The sequence below is a fragment of the Lissotriton vulgaris genome, unplaced genomic scaffold, assembly GCF_964263255.1.
Source record: "Lissotriton vulgaris unplaced genomic scaffold, aLisVul1.2 SCAFFOLD_1047, whole genome shotgun sequence".
Classification (NCBI taxonomy): Eukaryota; Metazoa; Chordata; class Amphibia; order Caudata; family Salamandridae; genus Lissotriton; species Lissotriton vulgaris.
This window is the reverse complement of record NW_028255054.1, coordinates 361,695-374,126: the sequence shown is the minus strand read 5'-3', so window position 1 is coordinate 374,126 and position 12,432 is coordinate 361,695. Positions and strand designations below refer to the sequence as shown.

At 42.9% G+C, this 12,432-nt stretch overlaps 1 protein-coding gene across 3 annotated transcripts in view; it reads left to right on the top strand.

The window, feature by feature from the left end:
• Positions 1 to 12,432, top strand: part of PUS10 (pseudouridine synthase 10) — a 342,171-nt gene that overhangs the window by 200,240 nt on the left and 129,499 nt on the right. For all 3 annotated transcript variants that reach the window (XM_086951846.1, XM_086951845.1, XM_086951847.1), the window contains one exon: positions 6,299 to 6,355. In XM_086951846.1, coding sequence (XP_086807972.1) covers positions 6,299 to 6,355 — 57 coding nt within the window. The remainder of the gene's footprint in view (positions 1 to 6,298; positions 6,356 to 12,432) is intronic.

Sequence of the window (12,432 nt, the reverse complement as noted above, 5' to 3'; positions counted from 1 at the left end):
TCTTCCTCTCTTCACTCCAGTTTCCATATCCTTACTGTCATCTCCCCCACTCATTCTCCCATCCTGCTCGTGTCCCTCAGACTCCAGTGCATTCAGATGGCCACATAGAACTGGTTACTCTTCAAAGCATGCATTTCATTGTACAATAGTGAGTGGCATTTATTTTTATAAACTATTAATAACCAGACACGCTTGCAAAATATTTCAATAGGACAGGGTAAAACGTATAGGCTTATGTTTACTGTTTTGTGTTCATTACATACGTAAGGAACACATCTGGAAAATCAGAGTTAGAATAGAAAAGAAAGCTATCAGCCATTACTAATAAATTGGGTTTTTTTAATAGCAAGGAATTCTAGTTTGAAGAAAGATTGATAACGCAGAAGGGTGTCAAGATGCAGACACATTCCACTTTTTAGAGTTGCACAAAGCAGGCCTGAGGCAGATAGCTAAACACAATGTCTCTATAACAGGCCTTATTTTGCCACAGTCTTTGGACAAACAAGCTAAAGTTCTTTAACCAGCTTAACAAAATAGAGAAAATCTGCAGTTCCCAGAAGTCAAAATTGGTGATGGCTGAACCTCTTGGCTCAGATCCCACTTCTCTTTCACCTTTAGCTCCTCACCTTACAGAATCAGAGAAAAGGGGGGAAACAAAGAGTAGACAAGAGGGGAGGAATAAAACAATAATTTTCAAATTGATTCCTCAAAAGATGATGTTAGATGCTTATCCAATCAAGGCATCACCCCAGATTAAACTTTTTCTGATCATGCTTTTATACAGCTGGCTTGTTTCCACTAATTATGGGATTGCAATAGAAATGGAGAAGGAAGAAGAAGACTTCTCATTGGGACACTCACTTGAACGAAGGAGACAGATCAGTATCCACAAGTGCTAAAGACAGCATTGAAATCTACTTATGAGAATTTCAAAAGTGTAGTCAGGCCAAACTGTGTCACTCCATGTGTGGCAAGGAAGTACAAGGCAGGCCACAAGCCCTTACATTTATTACAGGGTATATACAACCAGACCTTCTAGTATTCAATTCTGCACGTAAATATGCATTAATTTAGCATGACATCCAGCCTGTCTCCAAACAAGGAAAGTAAATGGCTGGGCATAGTGTAACGTTCACAGGCTTCAGTTGGTATATTGTAAATTTGCAGGCCAGTTAAGCGGGTGAAGTGGATACTGTGAGAAGTTGGCCTGGCATATGCTGTCCACTATTCTAGTGGGCACCTTCCATCAGTCCAAACGACCCTTATTGAGGGTAGGTTAATGACAACCTTTATAGAAAGCTATCCTAGTGGAAGCTTTGGAGAGCAGCCTTCAGGCTTATTCTTGGAGGAATGTAAAGCAGCTTGTTTTACCAGTCTATAATCTCATGAACGACCAAATGAAACGAGAACCACACCAGGTATATATATAAAATATATGTATTTATTCTAAACACATCCCTCTAGTCTCTGTGAGGCTAGAGGCAAAAGTACATACAGTAAACTTAATTAGCACACAGTAAATTTGCACAATATATGTTGAGCCCTAGGGGCGTACCAAATCATATATCAAGAAATTGGTATAAGAACCACGACTTGCATAGATACAAGGCATGGAGCCTTCAGAACCGCTTGGGCCACCAGGAACAACCAAAGGTAGTGATACAGGGGACCCACGGGAGACGCATGCAGTGTCTAAACACAGCAGCAAATCACCATTAACTTCAATTGGGAAAGTCGTGGTTGGAATTTTAAGGTTTGAGGACACTTAGAAGAGGACTTGGAGCAGACCCCTTTAGAACTAGGAGGTTCTAGAGTCAACAACCACGTGAGCACAATAGTACACGAGTTACCTCACCCAGGAAAGCCGGGTGCATAGGTGTCTTTTGATGTTGGGTTTCGTCGTTGATTTCAATGGCGAGTTGCTGCAAAAGTGCTGCTGGCGACCAAGTGGAAAGTGTCCGGAGAGTTCCAAGCCTGGATCGGAGATGTGAATAACCTGAAAGCAGAGGGGACAGAGTCTAGCTTACTAGTCAGTGATCAGGAAGGCAATGAGCAGATGCCCACCGATGGCAGGTCCTTGCAGGTGAAGAAGGTGAAGCTTGACTCTTGAGCCATGAGGACCAGGAGGCGTTGACGATGACCAGGTGCTGGATTCGAGCTGTCCCACGAAGACTGTTGAGTGCTGCAGCGTTGGATTCCGGATGGGACACAAAAAGCCTTGGCAACAGCAACCCACGCAAGAAACAAATATTGGCTTTCGTGCAGACCAGCAAGGTCTGAGGGACTCACCACTCGGTGGGGAGTCAGGGCACGTCTGGAGCAACCAGGGAAGCCCAAAGTAAAGAAGAGTTACGTTTGTGATGACCCACCAGTCGACGGACCACGGATCGTGAAGTGGCCTCGAGCAGAAATGCTAGAAGCGGGCTCATGGAATACTCATGGAGTGTAGGCACACAATCTTCGGTACGGATTGTGCTCAGGGCTTGGACTACAAGAAGCCCAACGCACAACTTTGGGAAAGCTCGGGAAGTCAATGTACTAGCAAATGTGCACGGTATCCAGGAGTTCCGGTCCCACCTCATGTGTGAGGGCTGCGGGTCTCAACTTTGCTGGGATCTCGTGTAGGCCTCCGAGAAGTCTGGAAGTCCATGTCCTGAGTCGTGAATACTTCAGGGTCCGGTGGGAGCCTCAGAAATGCAGACCGGCAAGATGCTTCTTTGGTGCCTGTTTGAACAGGGGAGTCACTCCTTGACCACAAGGGAGATTCTTCCGTCTTCTAGTTAATGTAGAATGTTGAAGTTCCAAGATATATGTTGCAGAGTTTGGTCCAGGTGTAATCTGGAGTCCTAAGGACTGAGGTCCCATACTTGTACTGAAGAAAGGGGATGGACATACTCTGGGGTAGGATTCCAAAGTGTTTGACACTTAACACGACATGTTTCCATGCAGCCATTCCAAAGTTAGCATTTACAGCGAGGTTATAATGCACTTAAGAGAATATGGTCTGGCTGCATCACAGAACAGCCTTAGAGAATAGATTCTGAAAGCTGCAGAGGGGTCCTGCTCATGCATTCCCGTGGCCGAAGCACCCGGCTTGCGTGGGTACCCAGTCGGGGCCGCTTGGCCCGAAGGCGCCGCGGAACCCGACGGAGGAGTGAGCGACCTCATGGCCATGAGGAAGGCCTCGATCTCCTCCGACGTCGCGTTCTGCCGTGGGACTGGCGGGTATGGAGCAGGCCGTGACGCCTGCGGCTCCGGTGGAGCCGCCCGGCCACGTCGCGCGAGCTTCGGGGGGAGTCAGAAGAGTGATGACTCCTCTTCGACTTCTTGTGCCTCTTACCTGAGGACTTCGAGCCCGAAGACTGATGACGACTCCCGGAACTGTGGTGACTCCGGCCCCGCGACCGGTCCCTCGACCTCCTTCCGGACTGGGACCTCGAGCGGCGCGGAGCTGACTGCCGGAGCTCGAGTCGCTTGCGGGACCGCTCCCGTCTAGCTTTAGACGTCAGGGCCCGGCAGTCGGAGCAGGACTTGTCGTCGTGGTCGGGGCCCAGACAGCGAAGGCACCGGCGATGGGGGTCGTAGCCGACATCAGTCGGCAACAATCGACGCAGGGTTTGAACCCGGGCATCCCTACCGGCACCGTCGGAGTCGATAGACTTCGAAAGATAATCAAAAAGAATCGAAAAAGTTAGTCAAAAATTGTCAATGGGTACTAGTTTTTCCGGATGGGCGCTTGCTGGCACGGAAAAAAGAAGAACAGACGTCAGCGCGGGAGGGCGGCGTCTAAGTACTCCGTCGACGTCATCCCGGCGCCAACGACGCCGCAGACGACTCCTACCGACGCGCAAGGGTACTGCTACGCAAAAGTTTACGGATCCAGTCTGATGCCTTGGGATATTCTAAGGTAAGGAATCTAATACTAACTACTGTTTCTTACAGATATATCGTTACCGAAGGTAAGTAACTTGTGCTACAGGTTAAGTAACATTTCCCATTCTGGACAAACATATTAAATGCATGGACAATTCTTGTTTGTGAACAACTATCATTTAGACAAAAGGGAATTTTGGACCAGGAATGCTTACTTACCTGTTCCTGGATTTTTAACTATAAACAAGCATTTACAAGTGCAATAGGACGTGTATTTACACAAGTCCTATTGCATTTTAAATGGAAGTGGGGGAGTCGAAGAAGACACCAACGGGAGTGGAGAGGGGTTGGGTGGTGTGAGGATAAGTCAAAGACTGCAAGAGGGAACGGGGGGAGGCAGGGCAAGAAAAGAGTTTTAAAAGTAAAGGGCACTGATGTCAATGGAAGGAGAAAAATAACGACATGGCAGTCAAGAGGCAGGACTATCAAACTGAAAACCAATCAGAATACAGCATTTATAATTGAAGCCAATCAAAATTATGGCCGGAAAGTGGTCGGAGCTTCCCCCACTATAGTGTATACTGCATGCCTCGCAAAGCGATGCAGTGCATGCGCTGCACCTCTAGTCGAGACCTAAAAAAGTGGAGGCAATCTATCTGAAACATTATTGATAAGTTGGGTTTATGTGGAATGAGAAGCTGAAGTTTTTTTTCATATTCAGTTTCTTTACATGTACACAGTAATGACAGAGTGAGGACACCCCTATCCTGTTACATCCTACAGCACCATCTTTTTTGTTACACTGTATAGTGAATCATTAGTTACAACACTTAGAAGTGGGAATGCTTCTTGTTACAAGCATGCACATGTTATTGGCTTTTCAAGCCATAACACAATTCCTGACAGACTCTTTGAGGGTTTTTTCTTGCAATATTTGCACTTGGAGAGAGCAACTGGAGGATTGATATGAATGAATACTGCCTCTCTGTAATTTTCCGGGCTAGAAATATTCCATGTGGGTTCACCATAAGACCTTTTCAAACTGGTTTTGTTAATGGGCTCTGAATAAAACAATCAAGCTCCCCTGTATAGTAAACAGTGTTATGTCTTTGATACATTACATGCCAATAGTCGGTATAAACAAGCCAATGCTGAAAAAAATGTCTGACAATGCTTCGTGGATATATTTTGGGGCAAAATCTTACTCAAAGGAGTCATCAAAATTACATTTCGATAATTTATTTTGCAAAATCATACCTTTGAGGACCCGCACTGCAAAGTCTGATTATGATGGTAATGATGAATTAGAGCCCTTTGAAGTCTGTGAAGTTCAATGAGTTCCCTTTTCTTCTCTGAGCAAGGAATGTTAGCGAGCTTAAAGCCCTTAAGATATCTAATCCCCTTAAATATATTTCCAAGAGGTAAAATGGTTGTTACCGCAAACCACTCACTCATCAGCGACTCATGTCGTCTGGGCATGCATTAATTTACCCACAGTAGTAAATTTTACATGATGTAGTTGTTAGAAACAGGAGGACGACATAATTTAGGAACATACTCTTGTTCATGTTGCCATTGTTTACTGCATGATGGTAAGTAACCAATGCTATTTGTCCCAGGTAGATCTCTTTCCCTGCCACACCTATACCAGACTATTGCATATGCATTATTGGTGGAGAAGCACACCTCTCCAATGCAGACTTGAACCACCCTTCGAGGACACTGTGCATTGATTCAGATCTGTGCATCCAGTGTTATTTTAAGTGGATTATTTCCTCTGGCACCATAGGCACATCACTTGCGCAGACCCCTGTAACTCAAATGTATAGTGGCTTCCTGTGGGCATTCAGGGGTATTTCTTGTCTTTCAGTGCCCTGATCTTGGTGGTCAAATGGAGATATATAGTTTCACTGTGCCTTAATAGAGAAACTTGTCAATTAGAACCCCCTCTTTTACGACTTGTCTAATGAGCTTTCTGCCTACAAGCTTAACAAATCAGATCTAAAAAGACACTTTTAAAAATGTGAAAAGAAAGATTGCTGTTCCTCTGTGGGCATTTAAGAGAAACCCCAGTTTTACTTTTATTAATACAGTGATTACTCTTTCTCTACTAAGAAAGAGTAACAGTTCAGTAAACTTTAAGTAGACAGTCGCAATGCGATTGACAATGAACAATAACTACTTACTTGGTACAAAGTCTCTCTCTCTGGACATTGATAGGGTGCTGTCTTCCTTCGTTTCCTGTTCCCTTATTATCAGCCTGCCTACATTCCTTTCTGTTCTCCTCATCATTGCCTGCAGGTGGTCCTCAATGTTACAAACCTAAGTGGTTAACAAGGTACATAGGTTTAGTTTGCAATTTATAGTGTTGCAGTTTTGCATTAAATGGTAGGCAGAAACTTATTCTTTTATTTTATTTTCAAAGGTTTTAATTTTTCATCATCTGGAAGAGAAGATGTAGATGTCAGAACTTTGGGAAAAGGTAAAAAATGAAACGTGTTTGACTCTATAAGGGAACCTCACTTGCTAAGCATCCGAGTCTGTTGGCACTCTACTTTGACAATCTTGTTAAACTACATTTTATAGCATAAAGTATGTAACAAAACTTCAAAAATATAGTAATCCAAGTGTTTTTCTTTATCTTTTTTGATTGTAGGTAGCAAAACATAATCTGTAATTGAAGTATGCTTAGTAATTTCATTTAACACTTCCATCCTGTGGCAAAATCTATTATGCTCATATACTGGACATCTTTGTAAAAATCTTCAATATGTAGTTTGCTTTTCTTGCCAATTTGCGGTACTTTTAGTTTCTGAATCAATGATGTTAAACATAATGAGGAAGCACAAAAATGGTTTGTTAGTATCCTTGAGGTTTATGGCGACATTTACAAGCTTCTTTGTTTCACTTTGTTTCTTAACATGCAATGCACACATCTCGTGGGAAATATTTGCACTTGTGAGGATTAGTTCACTTCTTGACTCATGCTGTGGTTCTTCGTTACAATGCCGATTTCAAGTGTGTTTTGTTGCTTACTCACAGTTACACGTGCCAATGATGTGTGATGAAAGACACATGAGGCTGTTGTGGTTCCTCATATTAGGTCACACTGTTTCCTAAGGCACTTTGGCGGCCATGGAATCAAGTTAAAGTATTGGAACTGTGCAATGTTGAAATTAGTAAGGGATTCAAGTACAGGAGCACCAAAATGAGACTGTTAAAAAGCTGCAGTTTTGCAAATATTGCCAAGGGATGTAACATTATAAAACATACCTATGGTTGGTGTCTGGAATAACAGAAAACAAAGATTAAGTGTTACTGTTCAAATCATTGATGAGGGAGTTGTGGAATCTATCATTTTGTATGACGTTGGTTATGTATTTTACTCCTTATACATTAGGTTTCATCTGCCATTGTAAAAAAAATATTATACTGATGTTGTGCAATAGGTAGAAGTTATATGTACTGTACTTAGTATAATATCTTGAGATCTGATATTTATATTCTCTTCTAATATTTCATTGTAATGTATTTGGATGTTATAGGTTCCCAAGATAAAATTGTGAATTCATGTTCTTGTGAGCTCCTTGGGGGGATGTATGCTCTCGTACGATGGTTGGCGCATGTTTGTTAGGTTAGTGTGAGCTCCTATTGACCTTGTACACTAACTGAAAATTACAAATTAAGTTGACATTTTGAATTCTCAAAGCACCCTCTAGTTAGAGTGATACACTCAAATATCTTTAGGCCATTGATGAGACGTCCTGCTGTGAGAGAGGTACCTTTCTACGGATCCTGTATGGTGTCAGGGAGGCCACAGAGCAGGACGTTCCTCTACCTAGTTGTGAAAGGACTAAGGCTTCAGCTGTTGTTCTAAGATTGGTTTCCAGGAGTTATGGGATCACATTCTTCATGGAGAGAGTTGGCACTATGCTGCTGTGGTTTTCTTGTTGCTTGCTCCTTGAAAAAGAGGTCAGTGGCAAGGGAAATACTATGATTTTGCATGCTGTGTCAGCTTGGGGGAAGAAACTGCTGTTTCAGAGTCCACATTACGTTTCTGATCGTTTGTTACTGTTGGCGAACAGGAGAAAATTCTGTCTTGGTTAGTTTGAGTTTTAGGTAGGTGGAAGACATTCAATTTTGAATGATACAGAGAAAGATTTTGAATCAATGGATGGCTTGAGCAGTGGACCATTTCAGGTAGAATTTTGTATCATTTGTGTATTGATGAATCTTGATGCTGCTGTTGGGAAGGAGGGTTCCAGGATGTTTTTTGTAGGAGTTGAATATTGCCTAAGGTTGGAACCCTGGTGCACTCTGCAAGAGACAGTTTACCAGTCTTGAGGTTCCCATCTGGACAATTAGGTGGCTATTGGTTAGGGTTGTGAATCATTGTACGACCCTCACAGAGAACCCAGGCACATTGCAGCCTGTGGATTAGTGCCTGATGGTAGACTATGGAAAAGTCTATAGTAAGGTCTAGTAGGATAAAAGGCTGGCGTCGTTCATTTAGACAATCAGGAGGGTGCTGTGGACTGTATGAAAGGTGGCAGTCTCTGTGCTTCAGTGAGATCTAAACCCAGATGTCTAGTCCTGTAGGTGGGTATTCAAGCTGATCAGATGTTGCTGTTGATTTGACACTATTTTACTTATCAAAGTGAGGTAGGTGATGAGTCTGGGTCCAGTGTACGCTGTCTTATCCAGTGGAAATTTGTTCTTTTTGATAGTGTCTTGGAAGTTTCCTAAAGGAGGTCTAAACCATATTGAGAAGCAGTTTGAGGACATCCTCATGGAAGATTTTCAAGATCAATGATGGGACATTATTGTCTTTGTAGATGATGGCATTGAGAGAGTTGAGGATGCTGGTGTTCAGTTTGTCGGAAGAAGTCGAAGGTAGTGATGAAGCATTGTTCTCTGAGAAGTCTTGCAAGTACCAAGGTGCTGCCACTTTAGATTTGGAGGATGGAATTTTGACTGGTGCAGTATATGTTGAGGACTGTGTTGACATCTGATGTGGGCGTGGGGAGTGGAAAAACTGATGAGTAAATTTGGTAGAGCGTTTCAGAGGAAGTCTGAAACTGTACAGACCTAAATAACTGCCTTGAGACTCTCGGGGAACCAGAAAGAAAAAAAAGCATACTCTTTCACTCGTTAAATAGATGGTGTCAGCATAGTGTCTAAAAAAACACTCTAAATTAAATTGTGGACTTGCTTTGAATAAACCTTACCTGAATGCCCTAGCTGATTGTAGAGAAGAATATGTGATTCCTGGTTCATAGACCTATGGTGTGATCATTAGCAAGTTTTAAGGTAAGCATGGATTTTACAGTATTTTAGCTAGCATTAGGATTTTTATATTAACTGAGCTGTACTAGTAATATAAATTTTAAAGAAATATATATCAATTAAATGTTTGTATTGCCTTAGTGGCAAGATCTCAAACTCTCAAATAAAACAAACAAATTAACTGGTGGAATAAAGATGTGTCTGAACTAGTGGGGGTCTGGGAATGTTTTGAGAATCTAAAGGTCAGCAAATACATTCAGGCATCTGTCAAAGTACTTTGCTTCTCACTCCTGCTCATGAATAGTGAAGATGTATCTTGACCCAGCATAGAGAACGTGCAAGGGTACAATTCCTGGCATGTGAGCTTGTGGTTGGTCTCGCAGGGCCTGACTGCCCTCAGACAGAGTTAATTACTTAACAACTATGCCAAAGTGTCACAACTCCAAAATATAAAAGGTGATTCTGTAACCATCTTTCTCCAAAAATCGCCAATATGTTGAATCTAGTGTACATTTCAGTAATTCAGTCAATGCAATCTTTAATAATAGTACTTTTTATAACATTTTCAATTAACTTATAATAATAAGTATACATGTCTGTAAGTATTTATTTTAACAAAGTTTTTATTATTGTGGGCTGAAATATGTAAAAAGAAAGGCTCTAACACATTGTTAAAAAAATAAAAAATGTCTTGAGCCTTTCTTTTAACATTTTTTAGCCCTCAAAATGCAATCGTAAAAAACAACCATAAGAGGGCCTTGCACTCCAGCTGAATAGCATAGAGCTCCAGCTTGGCGTGCTTTAAAAAATATTATAAGCTCTCCTGGGTCAGTGTTTTAAGGACCCAGGAGACAGTTTTTTTAGTGTTACTGGGGTGCTGCTTCACTTCCTGTGGCACCTCTGCAACAATAAAAAAATGCTTGGTAATGCTCCTCTCTATTCTAGGGGCACTAGCCAAGTTTAAACAAGCATTTGCAATGCAATAGGTCTCGCATTGATTAAGTTTGAGCTATTGGCATTGCTAAATATTGCAACACCAATTGCAACAAAAGTCTATAAATTGTAGGCCAAAAAAAGTGTATTTATTTTTGTAGCAATGGTGGCATGCTGCGCTTTAGATGAATATGTTTAAAAGTAAAGTGTGCCATACTGCGGTTGCTACAATAGTTAATTGTGGATGTGTTAACAATTGATGTGTGCACTGATGGCTGGTGGTGTGTGTGCCTGTAGAAATTGTGCACTGATGGCTGGTGGTGCGTGTGCCTGTAGAAATTGTGCACTGATGGCTGGTGGTGTGTGAGCCTGGTGGAAGTGTGCACTGCTGGCTGGTGGTGTGTGTGCCTGGTGGAAGCATGCACTGACGGCTGGTGGTGTGTGTGCCTAGAGAAAGCGTGCACTGACAGCTGGTGGTGTATGTGCCTGGTGGAAGCGTGCACTGACGGCTGGTGGTGTCTGTGCCTGGTGGAAGTGTGCACTGACGGCTGGTGGTGTGTGTGTCTGGTGGAAGAGTGCACTGACGGCTGTTGGTGTGTGTGCCTGGTGGAAGGGTGCACCGACGGCTGGTGGTGTGTGTGCCTGGTGTAAGAGTGCACTGACGGCTGTTGGTGTGTGTGCCTGGTGGAAGGGTGCACTGATGGTTGGTGATGTGTGGGCCTGGCGAAAGGGTGCACTGACGTCTGGTGGTGTGTGCCTGGTGGAAGCGTGCACTGACTAGTGATGGTTTGTGTTCCTAGTGAAAGTGTGCACTGACCGCTGGTGGTGTGTGTGCCTGGTAAAAGCGTGCACTGATGGCTGGTGGTGTGTGCCTGGTGAAAGCGTGCACTGGCGGCTGGTGGTATGTGTGTGCCTGGTGAAAGCGTGCACTGACGTTTGGTGGCGTGTGCCTGGTGGAAGCGTGCAATGACGGCTGGTGGTGTTTGTGGCCGGCGAAAGCGTGCACTGACGGCTGGTGGTGTTTGTGCCCAGTGAAAGCGTGCACTGATGACTGATGGTGTCTGTACCTGATGAAAGTGTGCACTGACGGTGTGGTTGTGTGTTTGGTTGTGTGTGTGGTTGTATGTGTGGTTGTGCTTGTGTGTGTGGTTGTGCTTGTGTGTGTGGTTGTGCTTGTGTGTGTGAGTGGTTGTGTGTGTGTGGTTGTGTGTGTGTGGTTGTGTGGTTGTGGTTGTTTGGTTGTGTGGTTGTGGTTGTGTGTGTGTGGTTGGGTGTGTGTGGTTGTGTGGTTAATGTTGCTAATTTTTTAGTTGATGCGGTCCGCCTTAGGAAAAAGAGACTCCCCATGCTATCTGTTGTATGAAATTCAAAATGTTTAAATTTTTATGCAATTTTATCAAAGTTTCTTGCTGATAAATCATATATGTGATGCTGATGCTTTTTATGCTTAATTTTATCATTGCTCATATGTATTGTCTGACAATATTCATTGGTTTTTATGGATCTTTTTGTATTGTACTTTTGTAATTTTAATTAATCTAATAAAGTGGTTATGTCTGTCTGTCAAAAGGCATTCACTCATTTATAAACTGGCACACTGAAGTTGTGTACTTTTACTAGTCAAAGATCTGTTCTATTTTGAACAGCCCTTATACCATGTACAGTGAGATTGAGGCCTGGCCTTGGGCCCTCTTCTCACACTCTGCTCATGGCCAACCTTCTTGGGGCGTTACCGACATTTTTATTACTTTAAAATCAGGGAGCTGGTAAGCGACTGGGAAGATGGATGGGATAAATAAACAGATGTGGAAAGGAGATGCTGTACATATTGAGACATATCCCCCTTCAACTATTTTAATCCCCTTTTAAAAATACATAATGCCCAAAATTGCTAAATACCCATTTCTGCCTCACATTTCTGTCCCACTTGTTTCATACCGGCATTAACATGTCAATGCTTATTTACTTCCGTCTGCTTATTAGGCAAGGCTTTAATTTCAGCACCGCCTTTAGCAACAATTGAAGTTCAGGAGTGCCTTACTTTTGTATTAAATACAAAATGTTACGCTCTGGTTGTTCATTAGACATCTGTGGTGACGCTGCAGTTGATCGCTTGGGATTTCATTGGCAGACTGGGTCTGGTGTTGGAAGTACGTTTCACTCTACATGTTGGAATGTTTTACTAACTTGAATAAAGGTGTTTGAGAACTCATAGAAGTTTTGTCCTGATTTAAACTTACTAGAGCACCAATCATAATTTCTGTGACAAAAAGAATCCCCTAATTTCTTCATTTACTGCACTACCCCCGTAGGAAATGCTTTCAGTTTTTCAGCTGTGAT